Genomic DNA, 21,903 nt, shown 5'->3' with positions numbered 1-21,903 from the left:
GATTCATTCTCATCGACAATCAAGTTTGGGTATCACATAGACTAACAATGCACTATTCAGTTTACCCACTCTAAACGCACCCATGAATCCCATGCCTTTCACCCAGGGTATAATTTCAGTTCACCAAGATACTCGTAAACTCCAGCAATAAAACAAGATACGACTCTTAATAGCCCGAGTGACCTGAGGAGTTTGAGTTGCTCATAAGAGTCACTCATGACGCCGCAAGGCTCGGAAGGTCTCCGATAGAAATGTAACCACACGCTCAAACCATCGCCGCACTTTCTGCCAGTACTCCCCGGACAGGTACATGGCCACAGCAGCGCCCATCAGAATGCAGACCATAACCATGGCCACGTACGAGGGCCAGGACGCCGAACCACCCATGTCTGGCATGGCAGAGTAGAGCTGGGCCACTGTGTTTGGTATCGCAAAGACCTGTAGTGCTTAGTCTGGGGCTTCTATTACCCAACGAAGACGATCCAACTTACAAATGCAGCAATGGCAATTCGGTGAACCTGCTTCGTTAAGATCTGTTGTTCGCCCTCGTTGTCATATTTCCTCTACACTGGGGGTCAGTTTAGCTCCTTCAATGAGACCGGAGTGACTCACCTTCCGCCTCACTCCTTCGTACGCAATCTCCAGTTGCTTGAGCTCACCCTCAATGCCACATAGATCGTCTCTGCACTGCTTGACCCCAAGCAGAGACCGCAAGGCAATCGCATCGTGCTGCAGGCTTTGCCATAGGACGCCTTGGGGCAGTGCATCTGGGCCGAGAATAACATCCTTCTCCAAAAAGTGATCCAGCTGTGTGACCAGGCTGGAGGTCGAATGAACCACATAGTTGAGAGTTTTGGGGAACTTTTCTAACCAAGTATCCATTTCCTTGGCTGAGATATTGCCTGGAGAGCCGTCTTCTCCGTCGGAGGTCTATCAAGGCCAGCAATGTTAGTCAACCAATAACCGCAGCGTGTAGGACTTATCCGACAGCCATCTCTGTAGATACTCAAAATTATAAACTTACATGGAGATAGAAGCTGGTTTTGAACCAGTCTTGTACGTTCCCATGGTGCTCAACAATCTTGTCCAGAGCAATCTTGAGTGCTGCGACCGCGTAGGCTCTCGGAGACTTAGTGAGTTCGACTTCTGCCTTTTTGACTTCTGCCTGGAAGATAATGGGATCTGATTTCCCAACCAATACCTCGGTTTCTTCGTCCGATTCCAAATTGGACTCCTCGTTGAAGGCATGGTCGTCCAAGCACGCCGCGGTCCAATACTTGTCGCTTTTGCCCGTTACTGTGAGGGAATAAACAGCTTCATGTAAAATGGCATGATCGTGGAAGGAAGCTCTCTCATCTTCAGATGGCTCATGATCATGAAGGTGCAGGAAGTCAAGATCGTGACGGTTTCGGAGCCGCTTCCCGCCGTTCGATATGGTCCGACAGTCCTGGAGGTCCCGAGTGCTAATACCATAGTAAGGGATATTGAAGGAGATAACGAAACAACCACCCCACCAAGTCTGTATAATGAAAGATGTTAGTAGATGAGGCGGTAGGTGGATATTATGTATGTCTACTCACAGACTCTCGTAGTCTAAATTTGGGTTCTGGTGTTGGGGTGACGTAGTCGGCAAAGAGATTGCGAAAGCCCTCAACCTGTGAACCCGGTGTTGTTTTTATCAGGGCAACCACACTTGCTCCATTCGGGTTCTTAATGTAGCTATCATAGTCAGCATCCTACTACCATGCAACTTTAGGAAGACCGGGGTCATGAAGCCTACATCCGTCGTGGGGGTCCGACAGCGTCGCCTTGGGAACCTTCAGGAAAGCGCTGATATCAATAAAACAGTTAGTTGCAAACAAAATTTCGAGACAAGCTTTGTTTTTTTTTTCGCACCGTCTTCTCCAGAACCCGGAAGAGTTTTTTGTTGTCGAGGATCCGTGGGTAGTTGGGACGGGGACCAACGAGAGCCTCGTCAACCCAGTTTCGATCAGAAACCCATGCTTCTGGCTCCTGTGTTCCGGTCACCTCGGATCTCTCTGGATCCCCCGCTATCGTGTTCTGAAGGACGAATTCGCCGCCAGCGCAGAACTTTTCGATTTGCGACACGCGACGGTCCCAGCGGGCCGAACTCCTGGAAGGTTGGATGAAGCAAGGAATATCATCGATCTCAATGTCGCCTTCCCTTAGGACTTCAAGCAGTGCCTTATTTTCGATATCAGGAGAGATCTTAGCCGTCCTGGTGAGCCGCTTCCTCCACTCGTCTGGTTCAGACCAGTCAACCCACTCAAGAGTGGCAGTTGTCCACCGCTCGAACCGTTCGACATAGCCACGGAAGGCAGGGTGCTTGAGGGGGTTTCGTGGTTTCTGTGCTTCATTGTTCTCTCTTCGCCGATCTCCTTCAGCGTTTGGATGCATAGCTCACCCTTCGGTTTTGCGACCTAGACTATCTCTGTCAATAAACATCCAAGCTTACCATCACTATCGGCTCAACAAACAGTTCGGGCTCAGGCAATAGCAAGAGTGGTCCATTGTATAACGCCAAATTTTACATCCCCAGAATCACTTTTCCTTGACCACCCAACTTTTGTTTATCACCCCCTCGCACACAAAAACACACTTGATGACGGACCTTTTCGAGCTCAACTTGCATCCGTTGAGGACCAGCCGACTCAGTCCTCGGACGGGATGTCTTGCTAAGAAGTGACTTGGGCACTGCGGACGTTGAGTCGTTGACTGTTGCAGTTGGGGCATCTGGGTATGCCGCAGTTGGGGCATGGATCTACAGAAACCTTCATCCCTCCATGCCCACAATAACACTGGGAAGCCGTCAGTATGTATACACAACAAGGATCGTGCCCACAGCGTTGGGCATGTCATGTAATTACACTCACACAGATCCAGACCCATACTACCTTGCGACGGGGCGGGAGCTCCCGAAAAGGGAGGGGGGAAGTCGTTGGAGGCGCAGCTGGGTCGCCTTCTCATGTTAGCCAAGGAGACGAGATCGGGGCCGAAAGGAGGAGGAAGGTGGACAACTGGCAACGAGGCAGCCGTTAGGCGTCCATGGACATTTAAGCTGCATGGTAAAAGGGATCGAAAACGAGGCTGAAAGCGCTGTCATGTGCCCGTCAGCAAATGTGAGGCCCGCCACGGCGGCCACTCCGTCGACAAGACAGGGAGGGATGTCTCATTAGGTGTGATTGCAAAGTGACGATTACCGATGGAGAATAAGACATATATATTAAAAGGCCAGCGGGCTCAGTTTCCAAGGCCGGGGATATGTTTTGGGTGGATGCAGTGTTGTAAGGGTTGAATATAGCCATTTCTCTTTTATATGTTGGAAGGAGGGGGGCAGGAACGTGCTCTTCAAAGGTTTGTGTACCTACAAGAAGTACGTACAGTAACTCGGTGCTAAGCCGATCTACGTACTCGACTGGTATGGAGGCTAGGTATGCAGCGGGGGATAGAAAATACCGGACTCGCAGATAGAGGCCAATGGTTGGGCCAGGTTTGGTGTTTCTCGTCCACCGCTAGGGTACTTGGGTATTTTCGAACCCTTGCCCCTGCTCCGAGTTACATCGACCTCGCCAGGTAAACGTACCAAACAAGAAGAGACAGCGAATGTGTTGATCTCGAGCTTCTCACAATAGCTATGCATCTTCTACTAAGACCCCCAACCTGAGCAGAAGAAAAGACTTGCTATCCGGGAGACCTTTAGGGTGGGAATAAAGTTTCCTATTGCCGGCGAATATCCTATTATGAGACAGCAGCGCAGGCAGCTTGAAGCCAAACAAAACAAAGTGAAATGAAGGCAGAGTGCAGCAGTGCTGGAAAATAGGCAATGGTGGGAAGCAGAAACACTTCCCTATTGCTTAACAGCTGTTTGTCTTCATAGCTGCCTTGGCTGGCTGTGCCATTCCGCCTAAGGCGTTTCAACCAATAGAACCAGAACGAACGCTGTGTTAACCACTTTCCCATAAAGGGAAGTGGCCCGCCTATGGTTAGTCTGTTGTGTTACTGTATCTCCCACTGGCTAAAATGAAAAACTTGGTATGTTGCTACCCTATAAGGGATCATACTATCTCAATCAAATCTCAGTAATTTCAACAGTGAGGCGCCATTATCGCATCGGGAAAAGTGCCTATCTAGGAAAACCTCGGTCGGATCCAAACCACCTCCTCAATTGGCTCGAAAACCCTCGCCGGCTGGGCTCAATCAAGTGACTCAAATCCCTGAGTTATCACAGACGAGACCCGTCACGTGAATCCTTGCGCATTTCCTCCAGTGATACATGTGCCTCGCCGGGCCCTGCCTTGTGGCATAGATTGGGTGATCGTCTCGGTCACGTGATCAGTCACGTGACCCATGGCCGGGCGTCGAGTCGGTTGACTGTAGGGTAGGTAGTTGGCTCGGTGGTCTCGTGGCAGTGGTCGGTAATTTCAACAGTAATTTCAACAGGGCTGCTGACATAATCAGCAGCCGATGGCACAGTTGCCAATTTAACGAGTGTTGAAGCGCTGGGTATCACAGTTTGGGCATCGAGGAACACCACAACGTGGACATGGGTCCACACTGACCTTCATCCCTCCGTTCCCACAGCAACACTTGGGCACAGTTAGCTTGCTTACCTCTATTGGCGGTCGAGAGGCAGCTGTTTTCTTGGGATGCTTGCCTAGTACTTACACATATCCACACCCAGACTACCTTTCTACGAGGCAATCCATGTATGGGTACGTCGGCATCCGAAAGAGGCGCAGCTGTGTGCAGCCCAGTCTTCGTTAAAAACCATGCGGTAAGCGGACAGATGGGCTTGGGAACAAAAAGGCATACCTTGGGCTTCTACCAGCCAGTTAGCAGGCCTAACTTCGGCCTCGCCCGTGGAATCGGAGGCTACCAGTCGCCATCCAGAACCATTTACCAGACGGTTCTGGGCCGAACCATTTGCTAGATGGCTCTGGGTCGCAAGGCGACTGCAGAAGAGGGATGTTCTACCGTGGTCCCGTCAATCTCGTCTCTGCACCAAGTCACGTTCAACCTCCCACCCGTACCTCTGGGACTCCATTCGTGGTTGCACTCAGGATGAGCATCGACGACCGTACAGAGATTTGTTTGGTGAAACCTGGGGATATTGGAACTTGTTCTGACATCCCCAAGGTTTCATGGCGGGGCTAGACCGAGATTTATTTCAACCAGAACGAGAACGGAATTCGCTTCTCTTTACTTCTTTTCCTCCCACTGATCTCTATGTGGGATAGGCTCGGTATGGCAACTAAACCCTACCACAGAGTCTTTGTACCTCGCCATCGCATGCTGGGTTAAAGGGGGTTTCCCATCCATTGTTTCCCGTCATCCTGTCCCGCCCCTGACTTCACCGCTCAGCAACCGTCACCTTTCAGAGGGGTAGGGCTAGTGATAGGCATGCAGGCCCCTTGTAAATGCATTTCAGCACATTGATAAAATAGCCATGTCCACGAGTGGCTCAGAAGTTTCCCAGTCTCAATTCTTTCTTTTACTCGGCCCGCAGACCTCCCAAGAACGAGGCATTTACAATTCTTGCTTTTTCCCAGACATTTATTGGGACGGTGATGAACAATGTTTATCATCAGACGCTGCGCAACAACGCCCCCAGACGCCTTGCGGCCAGATCCTTGGCCCTCGCCCGCTGTACAGGCAACACAAATCGACCAGAACAAAGTATTGTCGCAAAAGTTTCTTCGTCATGCGTGCGGGGGATCATCGTGAGGCCAGCTACTTAACAGCGTCATCGGAGAGGATATCTTGGCAGTTGTGCAAGGAGGTTTTAGCAAGACTTCGAGAAGAGATCCATATATGCCATTGATGTTGAACCAGTCAATGTGGAGAAGGTCCAGACCGCAAGCCATGTACTCCTCCGGGTTTCCATGCTTCTTGAGTAACGGTTCACTTTGGGTCAAGTCGAAGCTTTGCGTGACATTGGCGGCAATATCCTCACACCGAACTGCAAGCTTGTATCCATTGGCCAACCATTGTTGAGAGATTCATGTTCACATCACTCCACACGGGTGGCAACTCACACCTAGGTGTGCATCGGCCGGCGACCAAGGAGATCCTCCGCGCGCCAACAATGTGCTGGAGCCGCGGTGTGCAAGGTAGGGTGGCAGTGCGCTGCTGAGTTGTGGACCTGACCTGGCAGAGGCTTAGCATCAGGCTGGCCATGTGGGAGCTTAGGGTGGGGTTCATATGCACGTTGTTGAAACAACTCAATATGGAGATTCAAAGTCGACGATGGGTGATATGAGCTCCACCGAGGCCCGTGTCAGTCACAATCATACTCTTAAATGAGGGATGGCCAATTGGGGATCCCGAAAGAGAGTCCGCCAGATCCGAGTACTGTAGGCTGAGTCGGAAGGTGTAAGTGAGGGACAAATCAGCCCTGTTTCTTTAGCCCCTGTGCCGGCTTCTTTATCCGGGGCCTCTAGCCGCCGAAGGTCTACTCTTTGTTCGGCAATGAAACAAAAAACGGGACAGCTCACTCACCCCTGTCATATTCGTCTAGGTAGCGGTGATGTATTGCAACAACTCGTGCTCAAACCCCCTGGGGAGTCTCCCATCAAGTCTCCCATCCAGGTCTGCGAGCTGAGTATCCCTCCAAAGTCGAATCGAATAGCAAGCAGAGTTCCTTCTATTAAACCACTAAATATACATATACAACATTATGCGAGATGAGAGTTCCCTCGGTTGTTACCCGGGAACAAATCTATTGCTCCAGGTTGCCCATTGAATTCATGATTACTGCTCCCCAGTCAAGATAGCCGTCAAACCATACAGACGGATCGACCCCTTGCAACATCTCAGTTGTCCACGGCGTTCCGCTATTCCAATTCTGTGCTTGAAGTGGATCTACTGGGAAATCTCCGCCTATGAACGTCTCTGTTCCGTCCATGGGTGTCTTTCCTGTCTCGCTGTTGTGGTGGCCGTTATCCTCCATGTCCATGTCCCGGCTCTCCTCATCCTGTATCTTGAGTGCTTCCGTCCCCGCAGCCACTATTTCAGCCCAACGCTCCAGTTTTGCCCTGGTGATGCGAATTTTGATAGCACTCATACTCCACAGATTGTGATCTGAAGCACCAGGCTCTGTTGACGCGACTTGGAACGTTGCGTTTGCCTCTTCAAAACGCGAACATACACCCGAGAGAATACCCGAGACATCCAGGGAGAGGCCAGGTTGAGTTTGTATCTGCGACCGTAGGGAGGCCACAGCAGCGGGTAGTCTTGGATCCGTTCCCTCCCGTAGAACAATCTGGCTACACTCTGTTGGGTCGTTCTCATGACCCGGTGTGGAACTGGCAGGCGTGGCCTTTCTCGAACTCATACTTGCCGAGTACTCAGAATCTGCTTTGAACAGTTCAACATTCGGGTTATCCGCGCTCGTGTCATTCGGCATTGATATTGGCGTCTTGGTTCCGTTGAGTGTGATGGGCACTGTGAACTTAGCCCATCTACCTAACACGGTCAAGGCATACACGATTTGGGCAGCCACCGGTGTTGTCTGGCAGTAGTATTCGGATATGGGGATCGCGAGCCAGTTGTCAAACCATTGTTTCAGCGCATTCCTGGACTGGTAAAAAATGTCGAGGGCTGACGCAGCGCCCAGTGTTGGGGAGGTAAGTGATTCAGACATGGATATGATGCGAGGGGCGTCTAGTACTGGGGGCTCATAGAGTCTGAGGGCAGCAGTGTTGATGAAAGTGCACATAATCCCTACAAAGGTCAGTTTATACAGTGTTTCCAAGGCGAGAAAGTATACTGACTGTCGTCCTTCAGTTCTGGAGGCAGCCCATTTCGTATGCGGTCGAGTTCCCCTTGAAACGCAGAGACATATGCGGATAGCGGTGCCGTGGGAAGGCCCGCAACCTCCTCTGCGGGGTCGTCGGGGGAGTTGAGCTGGGAGATTCGCTCCGTCAAGTGTTGAATACGGACGAGATAGACGAGGCGAGTGTCTGTGGGGTACTCTTTCTCCCGCTCCAGGACCCCAAGACACTCCTGAATATACTTTGTGTAACGCATCGACTCTATTCGGGAGAATCCGAGTGACATCCTAGTTCAAGTTAGAAATGAGCTCTCATGTATGACAAGCAAGAACACCCTACGCTGATGACAAGAACCAAACACCAAGGAGGGCCCTCCTCTCTTCGTTTGTGCGACGCTCGGGTTGAAAAGGTTTCACAACCATCAGGTTCGTACGCTCGAGCACAGTTGGGCTACGGTGGAGGCCCAGCTCGCCGACAAGTGTCACAGCCATGGCGATCAGGTTGTTCAACTGAGCGTGCATGAAGCAGTGGTACTGATACCAAGCTGCAATGACGATGATTCCCATCAGTAGATCAAGAGATCGCTCGGAGCGGATGAGCATGTGGTCTGCTATGTGCCGCATCAGGTAATACATCTGGGCCCTCATCGATCTTAGACTTCGGAAGGACGTGACCATCCTGATGGCCGACATGAGAAATGGCCGGGTGGCCTTGAGTCTCGCTGCCGTAACATTTCGTGGAATCACGACGAAGGGATGCAGCGCCAGTAGCTCGTTTCTGTATATGTTTAAGAGTACCTCGTCCGAGGCAGGTGGAGGAGGAGCATCCCCGGATGCAGGCCTACAGATGCATTGGGGTGGAGCGTAGGAGTTGTAGGTATCAGGAATAGCCCAAGGACTAGATCCAGGTGCAAATGAAGCGTCCGAAGATTTTGATGATGGCTTCTGTTGGTTGGAGACGGCGGGATCTGCCTCAGTCGGGATGCACGTTGTATCTGTTGCCAGATCCGCATTCGTCAGACCCCCTGACGCCTTGAGCAGATTTACCAGCCCATTCAGCCGCTCTTCAATTTGAGCCGTTCGCCTAAAGGGTAAAGGTTAGTCCTTGTTTGCATAGCAGTAATCGCCTAGGGTTTCCATCATCCCCAGGTGTTTGAGTAACAGTAATCGGCTTGGCTTGCCAGCATTCCCGGGCGGTTCTGTGTGAGGGTCGACCTACGAAGGCTTTGGCTGTCTCTTCTTTCGAGGTCGATGAACCTGCTCGGTACAAACTTTGACCAATCTCTCGCATCTACAAGCATGTGTCAGTCAAGATTTCTACCGCGGCTCTTGATAAAGATATGGGGCGATGCCCGGGGGCAGCTCCGGTGGACCCGGCACTTACACCCCGATAACACGGCTCGTTCGGCATCGGTGACACGAGTTTTTAATGATCACCGGCCGACGGAGGCGGAAAGAGAAAACGAGAGAGTGGGTATCCGACTCACCTGTCACACTTGGCCCCGGGAGCACTGTTTGAGCGGATGCATTTCGCCTTTGCGGTTGCGCACTGAGAGCAGGCGGCTCCCCATTTAGCCGTCGCGGGCTTGGGCCTGTCGGCGGCGGCTGTCGACATCATCTCGGCCGGGAGTAGAAGCGCTTCAGCGGTACACAAGCCAATGGAAAAGAAGCGGCCCAGGTTCTCAAGAGAGGAACAAGTCCGGCGGACTTTTTGGGAAGTAGGGAAACCTCCTGGCCTCTTCTTTAAGAGTTGTCAGATGGGATGGGTTCTTGGGCGTGGATGTGAGGCGGAGTTTATCTTGAAGCGCATAAAGTCCGTCCCGGCTGACTAAACGAACTCCGTTGTGGGGCCGGATTTCAGGAGCCGCCGGTATTGGTCGCACCAACCACCCTTAGCTGAGGCTTATCCTGAGACGTTGCTCGACCGAGAAGAACCGGAGACTTTGATAAAGGCCGTATCTTACGAATGACGCGCCAGCTTTGGCCTCATTGACGGGCAATGAACGTCATCCATTAAAGCCTGTTAGAGTTGGTGCCTAGACTTTTCGTGTTCAGCTCGGATCATCGGGACTTGACCGTTATCGACGGAGGGTGGATAAGGGAGAGGATATCGGATGTTGGTATAAAAATGAATGATGATATGATAGACTGACAAACTGAAGCTGCTGAGCGAGAGGTGGAAAAACTCTGCCATGTTGAGGCCTCGTCTTAAGGCCACGACAGCTTCCTCGCATTTGCTGTTGGGACTTGCCTTGTGAGATGAGTATAGGCTCAAGAATGAGCTTGAAGCACTTTGAGATTAGCCAGTCGGGGTCGAGAAATTGTTGAGCTTCCTAGCCTTATGTGCCAATATTATGCTGCGTGGACAGGCATCATCAAGAACGTCCTTCAAACATCTGTGATTGGATATCACTGGCAACGAAGGATTGCCGCGCAAGAGAGTTCGCAATTTCATGACTCAACTAATCCTCACCAAGGTCCGCTGACACGCACTCTAGCAACCATACTCGAGAAAATTGAAACGCATTCTAACAAAAGAAGCCTCTATTATCGAGGCCTAAGACAAGCTCCTAGCCTTTATGACGCCCGTATATCAAATACACCATATGATGGTACATGCCGCCCCGGAGTTATTATGTTGTGAAACTCCATTAGCCGACTTATACAACTCCCAACGACCCGACAATATCCCACGAAGCAGTTCTGCCTCGCTCCAGCGAAGCCATCTTACTTGGACTTGGACACACCAGCACCAATCACACCGGGAAGCTTCTCCTCACCAACACTGAACAGCATGCCGATAGCCAGGTACAGAATGACAACCATGGAGATGGTGAAGCCAGCAAAGAGCCAGAACTGAACACTGATGTCCTTCTTGGAGCATGCGCCACCAGCCCAGTGGGTGACGCTGCCGCTCTCGCTAACTGTGCCCAGGCAGTGGCAGCTGAAGCAAGCATCCTTGCCATCAGAAGAACCATCTCGCTTGGCGTATCTGTTCTGGCAGAAGCCATGGCCAGAGCAGTTGGCAGTGCCCTGGATGCAGCTGTCCTCAGATGTGAAGCAGGAGGGCACAAAGGAGGGGACCGAGGAGAAGATGGGATTCTCGGCAACCGATGAGGTTTCGGCAGCCGACTCGACGGCATCCTCAACCGATGTCATAACGGTCTCGGCCTGTCGACGTCGCAGCTCCTGTTGTTCTTCGGATTCCGTCGCATCTGAGCCCTGGGGGAGGAATACCAGAGTGGTCTCCACCTCGCCGGACTCGGCAAGCTTCTGGAGCTTGGGGAGCTCACCCAGGAAGGTAACTGGGTGGTCGGCATCCTGCGCAACGTTAGATAAGCATTTCAAGATAGAAAATCATCACAGGAGATGTACCTGAGACCTGTCGTAGGTAGCGACAGTCGACTGGTCATTCCAGCAGCTTCCCTCCTTGCTGACGACCTTGCTCAGGGGGCAACCATGCTTCTTGGCGATAGCGAGGTCATAAAAGTTGTTCTGCTCAATCTTCTCCTGGCTCTTCGAAACGGTAAAGTCGGGCTCGGTGTGGAAGATCCAGCCAAAGAACGATTCGTACTCAAAGGTTGGCATTCCCTCAACCACAACAACAAGCTGCTTGGGCGTCGCATTCTGCTCCTTTGTAAACAATGGCGCCGAGGCCTTTCCATATTTGTTGATCAAGGAGACAATTCGCTCCTTATCGGCCTTGGCAGGGATGTCGCGAAATGATGGGCCGTCGCCCTCGGGAGCGAGTCGTTGCTGCAGGACGAGACGGGCTTCGTTCGGGGTGAGACTCGTAGTTGGCTCCACGGGATGCGAACCGCGTAGGATGTAGACGCGGGCGGCCTGCTCGGCGGCCTGCTGAGCTGCAGCGGCAAAGCTGGCGAGGGCTACACTGAGCCCAATGGTGAGCTTCATTTTCGGCGTGTGTTGATGAAGCTTTGTTGATGGGGAGCCAGGCTGAGATAGCTGGAGGTGTCGCAAGCTCCAGGCACGGAGAGTCTGGGGATGCATGCACGTGTCGGGATCGCGGCGTGGAGTTGTTCCGTCATACAGTGTGATGTTTCGCATTAGGCGGTTTTGAGCGCCTAAAGTGGACAGTGCTGTCAATCATATGCACAGTGCATCTTGCGCCTCAACGGCTTGCATCAAGCCGACGCCGGCATTTCAACATCACCATCGCTACTATCGCCACCCTCACAATGCATTTCACTCCTTGAAGTTCTTTTCTACACGGCGAGCGCGGCATTTTTCTTTTCTCTTTAGTCTGTATTTTATTTAGTGCCTGACCCCAGGCCAGGCCAGAGCCAGCATGTTGGCTCGACAAGCCGTGCTGCGCCGAGCAGCCATCTCGACCATCCCAACACAACGAATCATCACCCGTCAGATTCGACCTCTGACGAGACAAATATCCTTCCTACCATGGCGTCGACAAAAAACTCCAGCCGGCGTCCCCGTTTACTTTGCCAAACCGAAAACTTCCTACGGTCCGAGTTTCCGAAGACGGCTTGGGTATGCAATACTCATACAATTGAAATGGATGGAAAACTGATGGATTATACAGCCGCGCCCTTTTTACGACTGTAGTCTTCTATGCCTGCTGGCAAATATTCATGGCCGTGGTCTTTGACCCTCTCCTCGACTGGGCCGACGCAGAATGGGAAGCCATGTCGGATAAAGAAAAGGAAGAGGTGCAGAACATGGCCGAGGAGGACGAACCCATATTATTCCTACCCTTCCCTTTTACGACCGAAGAGGTTAAGCAACCCCCTTACCGGGGCTCCGACCCGGAGTGGGAGATGTTTGTCAAGGTCAACCAGGATACGAAGCTCCAGAAGGAGATCAAGTGTTAGTGCCCAGAACTACACCATTGAAACTTGCGCATTCTAACGCATCATAGTCGGTCTCGCGGACGAGATCAAGAGGGGAGTTGAAAAGAACCCTGCATTTGTCAAACTTCTTGGTGGCGGGGCAATCACAGTCAGAAAGCTCTGGTTGGATATCATCTATCCGCCTGCTCCTCCGCCGAAGCACTATATCTCTGGGTAAGCATGACTTGAAAACTCAAACGTGACTTGTTACTTATCATTTCACCATAGAATCATCATTGATGAGGAGGGCATCTTTTGGGGTGATCGACCCATCGATTCAACTGCCGCAAACCACCTCGCCAAGGTTCTCTACCCCAAGGCTGTGGCATTGACATGTTGGACATTTATCAGCTTTCTTGCAAAGCAGGGATTTCAAGACTTTACAAGAGCTCTTGGTTTTAGCGACCCCGTCCCTCCAGAGCCGACATTCCATCCGGGGCCCCTCGAGCGATTTAAGGGACAGGGTGGGTTCCCCCCAGCCGGCCCTAGGAATCAGACTGTCAGAGTGGTTGGACAGTCTGAGCGACCTCCCCATGGATCTTTCCCTACCGGCAACGGCGATATCATTGGTACACTTTTTGGCAGCGAGACACAGTTTGACCCTCGCATTCAAGCCGCCATCCAGGCTGCTTCTCTCACCTTTGCTCGAAACTGGAAGCCCACAAAGACGTCTCCGAACAGGGGATGCATCAGAGTTGATGGAGTCGTCGAACTGAAGGGAAAGACCGCATGCATGGCAGTTTACGTCCTCGGCTGGTACGACCCCAAGTTGCGGAAGTTTATGGGCATCCAGACTGGCCTCAAGCACTTGGTGCAGTTAAAGCAGCGGCCGGCGCCCGGCTAGCGGAAGAGAATGGGATACCGGGCCAAATGAGCGGATGAGCAGCGTGGATTACTGGCATGGCTTTGCGTGGCGCTTGGAACGGGGTCTGATTTGAGATACCATGGATAGAATAGGAATATCGCAGCTTTTCATCCACAAACCAACCATTGGACACATACAAAATTTGAGATTGCACATAACGAAGCAGCAGCGTGTGAATATACCCTATAAACCCTATATTCCAAGACCGCTTCGAAAAACAAGAAAAGAGTTTCCTATACTCTCTCAACACCGTCCCTGTTTCCGACACCACATTCCGTTCCATTCATTGACGGGAATCACCAATGTCCCCTAATGACATGGCTCTTCACCAGATTAAGGGAGGGGTGGGGAGGTGGTCCCATGGTCGACCCTATCCCTCTTTCGGTCTTATAAAGCTCCAGCTTGATGTTGGGGACCCCCTAGTTCCGCAGCACGTTGATGAAGATGGTGAACACTTCCAATTCGACCTCGGGGCCGCCGGGTACCCGTTCGTTTCGGGGGATGGCAGCGATGAGGTGTGCCTCCACCACGTTAACCCCCGGGTGCAGCATAGCCTCAAAGGCTCGCTCGTTGGGTTGTTGGCCTGGGGCCGGGTGGTGGGTAGGCTTCAGGGGTTGCTTGTTTACAAGCGTCCACAGACTGTATTGCCTATCCTGCAAGTGATCCGGTATCGCTGGAACAACGAGGATGCGGGTCAGATGAGGAGGCAGGTTAACTGTGGCTGACTGCTGCATCTCAGTGGGACTTGGCTTGACAGTTGCCACAGTAGGGCTGTGTGATTGAAAGGCGGGATGAGCCTGTATCCTCACGCTTTCGATGAGAGCATCGTCAAGACCTGATAATCGTTAGCAACTGCAACCCTCAAGTAAGAATCGACTAATTTTACCTTTACCAGGGCGACGGAAGTGCTTCTGCTCCATGTAGCCATTAACAAGGGGGTTATGCTGAACTGGCGGGGGCTGCGCAACAGGCGCGGGCGCGGGAACGGGACCAGGAGCTACACCTGGCGCTGGTGTTGCTTGCCCCGAGGCTACGCTAGGTTGTCTTGGGATGCCAGCGGGTGATGCGCTTGCGACCTCCTCCGCCTTCAGTGTTGGCTGAACAGATGGGCTTGGGGAGGGAACAGAAGCCGAGACGCTTCTGGCCTTATCCAGCTGCACGTTCGGCACGGCGGGAGTTGACGTGCGGGCCGTCCCATTGACACTCTGGCCGTTAGTTGTGGCATCTGTTGGCTGGGCTGAAGCAGGCGTATCCGCAGAGTCCCGTTGACCACCAACGTGAATCGTTATCTTCTTACCAGACGGTGTTGGGGTATCTGTAGACTGGCCGACTTTGAGCTTGATCTTTGCCTGTGAAGGCTCTGCCACAACAGCCCGGGCCTGCTTGAGCTGATCTAGGAAGAAATCCTATCGAGATGGTCAGGTAGTGTCACCGTAGCAGAATGGGATCCAACCAACCTTGAGCTCCTGAGCAAGGGCGTAGATTTCGCTTCCCTCTTCGTTGTAATAGAAAGCGTTGGTCCAAAGAAGCTTCGACTTCTCCTCAAAAGCGTTCCATGTCTTGAACTCGCTGATGCCAGTCACCTCACCGCGGCTTTGCGCACCCTTGACCATCTTCTGCAGTTTTCTGATTGAGAGAGGGTCTGTGATTATCTTATAATAATCTTTGAGCGCACGAGGTGGCAGGTTGATAAACGCCTCGAAATAAGCATCCTCGTACCTGGAAATGTTAGACACAAGGGTAGAGGGCGATTAGTTGCGAACTTACTCAGGATCTTGGTATCGGAGAAGCTCCTCGACAATCTTCTCCTGTGCTTGCTGGAAATTGAGACCCTTGTAGGGCACATCCTCGTACTCATGATCAGGCTTCGCTGGAGGCGGAGCCGGCTTTGGCGTTTCCTTGACTCTGGTAGACGCTCGCCTAGGCGTGCGAGCTGCCGCCGGCCCACGGCGTTTGAGAGTAATGGTCCGCCTCCTTGAGCTTGGCTCCTCTTCCTCTTCTTCTTCCTCCTCCTTTTCTTCCTCCTTTTCATCTTCCTCATCATCTTCCGCATCTACAGCTTCATCATTATCCTCTTCTCCTTGAGCGTCCTCCTCCTCTCCATCCTCTGGCGGAAGAGGAGTAGGCATAGCTTGGTAGCCACGCTGGTGATATGCAGGATTTGTCTTGGTCATGTAGTTGCTGAGGGCCTTTCTGATTCGTTCCGCGTCGTCAAAGGTGGTAGATGACCGAGGATAGAACTCCTTCGCATTAGAAATCATCCTCTTGAACAAGCTCTCAAGTTCGGCTAGAGTCTCGAATTCGCCGTTGTTCAGTTTCTTCTCGATCAATTCCAATGAGATGGGCATGCGGGTTCGTTTGTAGTACTCTGCATTGCCGTTGCGCGCCGGTAGCTTTTCAAAGTAAGTTGCGACAAGACGGCCCCTATGGGAAGGGGTTAGTATATCAAGTCCTCAGTGATGAAATAGGCCGGTATACCCTTTGTCTGCAGTCCTGCGCAGCTGTTCCAAAAAGGCCATGCCATATGCGGTGGTCGACTCGCGGGTTTCGCCCTTCGAAAGGTCATATTCATCCTGTGGCAGGCTCCAAGTCAGTCACCAATTCAAGTGCAGAGAGGTGAATATTGATGCTGGCGCGTCATGGCAGTGCGAAGGAACAGCCATATCAAACATGGCTGCGTTGCACAATCCATCGAAAGCAAGTTCGCAAGAGGCATCTAGACGGGCTTACAGCAAGTTTGCGACGCTTCGCAGCTCGGTCGTCGGTTTCCCCCGATGCGGCCCCATTGGCCTTGCGCTTGCTGTCCATCCTGGCTGTAGTCGCTACGGTCGCCGGACCAGGCGCATCACAAACTTATGCAGTATCTTTTGCCAGCAGAATTTGTCGGCGCACAATGGGAGTTCGCAGGCCCCGGGGTCAAGGTCGCTGCGACGGCGCTGGTGTGGATTTTGACGCGTGCTGGTCCAATGGTCGCGTCAAATAGGACAGTGTTTAGGAGGCTCGAGGGCGGGTGCAGCGCGACGATAATGGGGGTTTTAGTGCAGTTTGAGGGCTGTAAAGGATGTTGCGTAAGTATTCGAGCTCGTGTGGGCTATTGCAAGCCTATGCAGCTCTTTGCGAAAGCCGGGAGTTGGCGCTCGAGTCGATTTTGGAGAGGTCGGGAATGAGTGGGCTGGCTTGTTGCAACTGACCTGGCTGCGGGAGGGCGAGGTGTGAGAGGAGGTACATGGTGGAGGTACCCGCTTGGCCTGTGCCATGCCTGAAAACAGTAATCAGGCAACAAGGCAAACAATTTTGCCAGCTGTGCGGGACAGTTGAGCTGAACCGGAAGGGCTGGGGAAATATTGGGTTGTATAATGATGCATAATGTAAATATTGTGCCTTTTCTTTTCTAAATTTGAATACTATCTCTTTGGTCTGGGGATAGAAAATATGGTCTTGTAAGATAGGTTGCCAATTATACTCGTAATTGAAGCTCATCATGAAACCCTCCAAAACACCAAAGTGATGATGTGCATATAGAGAAATATCTGTCAATTCCGTCGAGCTACCGTAAGCTCTCTTTACTGAAATCGAGGTTTCTATAAACAAGTAGCAAATATCTCAAATTCAATTTTCCCCTCGGCATGTTACACAGCTCCCATAGACTCGGCGGCTCGCATGATAAAGCTGGCTTGCTATGAGGGGCCAAGCTAGGAACCCAGCACAGGCGGGATGGTGGTCGTGGGGCGCCTCGCAAGCTCCCTACCTCTCCTTCAACCCCACATTGACCTCATTCTTAAACCTGGAAGCTCGGTGCTCACTTGTACGACCTTCACCGTCATTCATCGCAAGTGATAATTGCGCCCCGACGAGAATATGGCCGACTCTACACCCAGTGACCCGCCTCCTGACTACGAAAAGTCCACCGCAGAGAAAGGTGGCCCTCCCCGTCCTCTGCGCAAAGGCCCTCTGCCTCTGGACCTTCCTATCCTCAAGCACCTAAACTCCAAGCGAGTGATCCTTGCGTCAGCATCGCCTCGCAGGAAGGCGTTGCTTCAGCAGGTGCGCGATAATTGATATGGCGGGTAGCGTTCATCTTCTCACCTTGCACAGTTTGGCCTCACGAACCTCGAGATCCTCCCATCTACGAAACCCGAGAACCTAGATAAGACGGCTTTCGGTCCCTTCGAATATGTAGCTGCGACCGCCCACCAGAAGTGCATGGACGTCTACACCACAGCCCTCGAGACCCATCTTGCATCGATACCCGACCCTGATCTCGTCATCGCCGCTGATACCATCATCGTCTCCCGGGACGGCCGGATTCTTGAGAAGCCTCGAAATGAAGCCGAGCACATCCGCATGCTGAAGCACCTTCGAGACACGCGGATGCACAAGGTCTTGACGGCAATCACTGTTCTTGCTCCCAGAGAGGACGCGAGACATCCAGGGTACCAGATCGATAGCCACACGGAAGAGACCAAGGTATACTTCCTGAGCGAGTCCGATGGTCTTCCAGACGATGTGATTGAGTCGTATGTCAAAACTCGGGAGGGTGCAGACAAGGCGGGAGGCTACGCCATCCAGGGCATTGGCGGCATGTTGTTAGTGGAGAAGATTGACGGAAGCGTGGACAACGTTGTGGGGTTGCCCGTAAGAAAATGCATGGCCATGGCGGAAAAGGTGATATTTAAGCAGGTCGAGGAAGATTTCGAAGGGGAAGGGTCGGAGGAAGAGTAAGGGATTCGAGGCACAAGATAAACCAACACTTATAGATGCTCATGTGAATATCACGGGAAGTGAATCACGAGCAGATCAACCTACCTAGGCAACCAACCGAGGAGCAGACCTCACAGGTGTATTACAGCCCAGCTACAGACACTACCAGCTGCAAAACGGTGTCTTCAAAGTAATGCATGGAATGCGACTTCTCAATGGTGATACAACCTAGGTAGTTGAGGGAGTAACAACTGCACATGTCGATATATTCCACTAAAGTTGAGCCCACATGTCTACTCTTCTCCGAGGTTAGGAAACTTCAAATCGAGCACAGCGAGAATGTGAAAGATTCAGGGGTCCAATAAGATGTGCCAATATCAATCTATGCGCAGTAACCATTGGTTGTAGGTTGCTTGACTCCAACACAGGTTGGATGCGTATCGAGGTTAGATCAGGAACCACAGCATGCAAACAACGGCTTCCCACATGCGAAAAGCCCGATTGAACCTGCCCGTGCAAGGACCAGGGTCCTGTAGTGTCATTTTCACATGGAAAATCCGGGGCACAGCACTTTGGACCCTTGCACGTCATCAACCTCCATTAACACTCACGCGCATGAAAAAGGCTTGCATGCGACATCGAATCCAGCTCGATATTTACGCGCGCCTTTGATAACTTTAGTCACTTTTTGTTGTGCTACAGCTCTTTTTTTTGCTAGACACAGCTATGTCTTCTCCAAACAACAAATCAGCCGCGAATGGCGAGGGCGGGGTGCCCAACGATGAGAAACCGCGCCTCACTGAAGAGGAAAAGAAGCAGAACCACATCGCATCAGGTATGAAGGTCTACTCTATTTCCTGATACTCTTATACATTCATCTACCTTTCCTGGACACTCTGGACCTAATGCGCACGCACACAGAGCAAAAGCGCCGGCAAGCCATCCGCGAAGGCTTTGATCGCCTGACAGAGCTTGTGCCCGGCCTCGAAGGCCAAGGGAGATCAGAAGGCTTGGTCCTCAAGCGCACAGTGGATTACATGCGCGAGCAGCTCTCAGAGAGACAGGCGATTATCGATCGCATCGAACAAGCTGGAGGCGACGTTGACGAGAAGCACAAGAGGTCTGGCTAACCATGTGACCACATGACCCACTGATCAGGAGGGCTGACGGTGTCCCAGGGCGATATATCAACAAGCAAACAATCCAGGGCGTACGAGAGGATGATTTTGCAACTGGAGGAGAAATACTAAAGCGAACAGAGAAAAAAGAAAGTTAATGTATAAAATTCACCACGCGTCTACAAGAGTAAAGGCTTTCAAGATAGGACGGATTGGGCGACATCAGGTATCAAGCGCCAGGACGAGTTCCAATAGCCATTGGACAACCTCGAATCCTGACACCGAATAGATGTGCAAACCTGGGTCGCACCGCGCCATAATCGTTTCAAGGGAGGGAGTAATCATTATGGGAGAGAGGATTGGTGTATTATTTTTATAGAGTGCCTCAAAGAGCAACCCGTCTGTCTATTCAAACGTGTCTACCATGGTTTTTAACCTCTCGCGCAGATCTTCTGGTGATATCCTCTCCCTGCCCAAAGCGACCTGCTTGTTCTTGACATCTTCATCTCCAACCACCAAGATCTGGCCGTACCCATTGGTTCGTGCCTCCTTAATCTTGGCGCCCAGGGGCCGCGCTGTAGTGTCAACGTCCACAGCCAGTCCTGTCGGTCGAAAGACATTCTCCTGACCGGGCAGTGTACCCGCCTCAAGCTGCTCATACACTTGCTTGTTATGCCCAACCAACACGTCACGCACATGCTCAGCCCAGTCAAGGACAGGTGTGGAGGTGTTGACTGTGAGGATGATGGCCTGGCGAGGGTTGAGCCAGAAGGGCCATTTGCCATCGTACTTTTCGATCAAAAGCGCCATAAGACGCTCAACAGAGCCCAAAACGGCTCGGTGAATCATGACGGGGCGAACAGGTCCGTACTCGGCAAGAAGCGCAGGGTCTTCGGTAGTCTCACCCCGAGCTTCGTACTCAGGAGCGGGAGCTTGGTACTCAAGCTCGAATCGCTTGGGAAGCTGAAAGTCCAGTTGGATAGTGGCCGTCTGATGCTCCTTTCCATCAGAGTCCGTGAGAACAATGTCAATCTTTGGACCATAGAAAGCACCGTCTCCCTCCTTGACTCCCCATTCCATGCCTGACGCATCAAGCGCTCGCTTCAATGCGTTCTCGGCTTGTGCCCACTCCTCCTCGGTGCCGATGTAGTGATCCTTTGGTCGCGTAGAGAGTGCCAATCGATAGCTTGCGCCAAATCGCAGGACAGTATAGACGACCTTGACAAAGTCGAGCGTCTTCTTGATCTCCTCCTCAACCTGGCATGGCCGGCAAAAGATATGTCCATCGTCCTGGTGGAAACGTCGCACCCGAGTCAGTCCACTAAGGGCTCCAGAGATTTCATTGCGATGAAGAGGGCTAAAGTCGGCATAACGAATAGGTAGGTCTCGATAGCTGTGTCGTTTCGAGGCAAAGATGAGGCAGTGACCAGGACAATTCATTGGCTTCAGGCCATAATCGCCCTCTTCCTCGTCTTCAGGCTTCAGATTCTCTGGATGACTCCCACAGCACCCATCATGCTCCGCAGGCGGCTGCTCTGTATTTCCCCTCACAGCGTACATATCATCCGCATAATTCTCCAAGTGTCCTGATTTCGCCCACAGCGACTTTTTGTAGATGGTCGGGGTGATGACCTCCTCGAAGCCATACCGAACGTATTGTTTCCGGAGAAAGTCGACGAGTCGGTTGAATATCCGCGCACCATTCGGTAGGAATATGGGAGAGCCGGGGCTGTAAATAGAGCTGATGAACAGTTCCTGCTGGAGACCGAGTTTGCGGTGGTCAGGCGGTTCGCGCTTTTCGGGTTTTTGCGAGTAGAGGCGGCGGCGAGAGAGGCAGGTAGGACATGTCCATGGTCGTTTTACGGAGGCTGTGAGGGCCGCCCGAGCGGTTCTTGAGCGTATCATGGCCAATTCGAGACGCAATGGCGCGTGGCGTAGCTTCGGCTCAAGATGTCTGGTCAAGATGCGACCATACAAAAAGTCGAGATCGGATGGTAGAGTCGTTGAATTCGTTGCTTCTTGGAGTCTAGCGCCCAAGGGCTGCGCGGGCTGTCAGCAGGGGTCCTGGTCCGCTATTCCTGGCGGCATCGGCATTGGCCTAACCTATGCACTGTTCGTGTAGCGGTTAAACAGCCCTATCTTCCGAGTTGAGACCATTTAAGGTCTTTTGCATGAATTTGTAAGTTTTGTAACGAGGGGTCTTTAGTTTCAATAAACAGTAAAGAATAATGCCTCTCTTGGATTATCAGACTGAGCAGGAAAGGTTCACCAGACCATACATTGATCCATGCCTGAGCTGAAGCATTCAAGTACTTTACCGTAGGGCTACCTACCTAACGAGTAGGTACTTAGTGAAGGACCAGTGTTGGCGCAAACATAATAGTTTCACGACAAAGAAACCAGGGTTACACACTGTAGTGAGCACAAGATATTCAGCCCTCAACACCCTGAAAAGATCAAAATGCAAATTTGTATCTGAATGGTCGACCAACACATCTCCTGCCATCTCCCGTTGTTGTGGCCTGGGGCTCCCGTCGTATTTTACCCCTCCACCTTCCA

The 21,903-nt window shown here is 52.0% G+C and overlaps 6 protein-coding genes across 6 annotated transcripts; 2 read left to right on the top strand and 4 right to left on the bottom strand.

Moving 5' to 3' along the window:
* Positions 1–210: 210 nt before the first annotated feature.
* NECHADRAFT_75383 (uncharacterized protein) lies at positions 211–2,988 on the bottom strand (the record flags this gene model as incomplete). The annotated part of the gene is made up of 8 exons (XM_003053790.1): positions 211–438; positions 492–563; positions 613–930; positions 1,025–1,519; positions 1,581–1,655; positions 1,897–2,346; positions 2,633–2,715; positions 2,895–2,988. 8 exons carry the CDS (start codon positions 2,986–2,988, stop codon positions 211–213), a joined length of 1,815 nt encoding a protein of 604 aa, XP_003053836.1.
* Positions 2,989–6,728: 3,740 nt separating this feature from the next.
* NECHADRAFT_57655 (uncharacterized protein) lies at positions 6,729–11,707 on the bottom strand (the record flags this gene model as incomplete). The annotated part of the gene is made up of 8 exons (XM_003053789.1): positions 6,729–7,706; positions 7,790–8,080; positions 8,133–8,876; positions 9,012–9,083; positions 9,280–9,410; positions 9,879–10,038; positions 10,524–11,113; positions 11,168–11,707. The coding sequence occupies 8 exons, from the start codon at positions 11,705–11,707 to the stop codon at positions 6,740–6,742; spliced, it is 3,495 nt and encodes a 1,164-aa protein (XP_003053835.1). The 3' UTR covers positions 6,729–6,739.
* Positions 11,708–12,101: 394 nt separating this feature from the next.
* On the top strand, positions 12,102–13,662 carry NECHADRAFT_98971 (uncharacterized protein; the record flags this gene model as incomplete). The annotated part of the gene is made up of 4 exons (XM_003054503.1): positions 12,102–12,301; positions 12,354–12,637; positions 12,690–12,834; positions 12,889–13,662. The coding sequence occupies 4 exons, from the start codon at positions 12,102–12,104 to the stop codon at positions 13,502–13,504; spliced, it is 1,245 nt and encodes a 414-aa protein (XP_003054549.1). The 3' UTR covers positions 13,505–13,662.
* Positions 13,663–13,944: 282 nt separating this feature from the next.
* Positions 13,945–16,333, bottom strand: BRD2103 (uncharacterized protein; the record flags this gene model as incomplete). Its single annotated transcript, XM_003053788.1, has 6 exons — positions 13,945–14,360; positions 14,412–14,931; positions 14,983–15,244; positions 15,293–15,949; positions 16,004–16,098; positions 16,256–16,333. The coding sequence occupies 6 exons, from the start codon at positions 16,331–16,333 to the stop codon at positions 13,945–13,947; spliced, it is 2,028 nt and encodes a 675-aa protein (XP_003053834.1).
* A 1,050-nt stretch (positions 16,334–17,383) lies between these two features.
* Positions 17,384–19,356, top strand: NECHADRAFT_75378 (uncharacterized protein; the record flags this gene model as incomplete). The annotated part of the gene is made up of 5 exons (XM_003054502.1): positions 17,384–17,569; positions 17,621–18,243; positions 18,655–18,671; positions 18,945–19,061; positions 19,148–19,356. The coding sequence occupies 5 exons, from the start codon at positions 17,384–17,386 to the stop codon at positions 19,354–19,356; spliced, it is 1,152 nt and encodes a 383-aa protein (XP_003054548.1).
* Positions 19,357–19,749: 393 nt separating this feature from the next.
* Positions 19,750–21,249, bottom strand: NECHADRAFT_31483 (uncharacterized protein; the record flags this gene model as incomplete). The annotated part of the gene is made up of 2 exons (XM_003053787.1): positions 19,750–19,965; positions 20,008–21,249. 2 exons carry the CDS (start codon positions 21,247–21,249, stop codon positions 19,750–19,752), a joined length of 1,458 nt encoding a protein of 485 aa, XP_003053833.1.
* Positions 21,250–21,903: the final 654 nt, after the last annotated feature.

This window comes from Fusarium vanettenii (assembly GCF_000151355.1).
Source record: "Fusarium vanettenii 77-13-4 chromosome 1 genomic scaffold NECHAsca_1_chr1_3_0, whole genome shotgun sequence".
Taxonomy (NCBI): domain Eukaryota; kingdom Fungi; phylum Ascomycota; class Sordariomycetes; order Hypocreales; family Nectriaceae; genus Fusarium; species Fusarium vanettenii.
The sequence above is the reverse complement of the archived record's forward strand: the minus strand, read 5'-3'. Positions and strand labels throughout refer to the sequence as shown.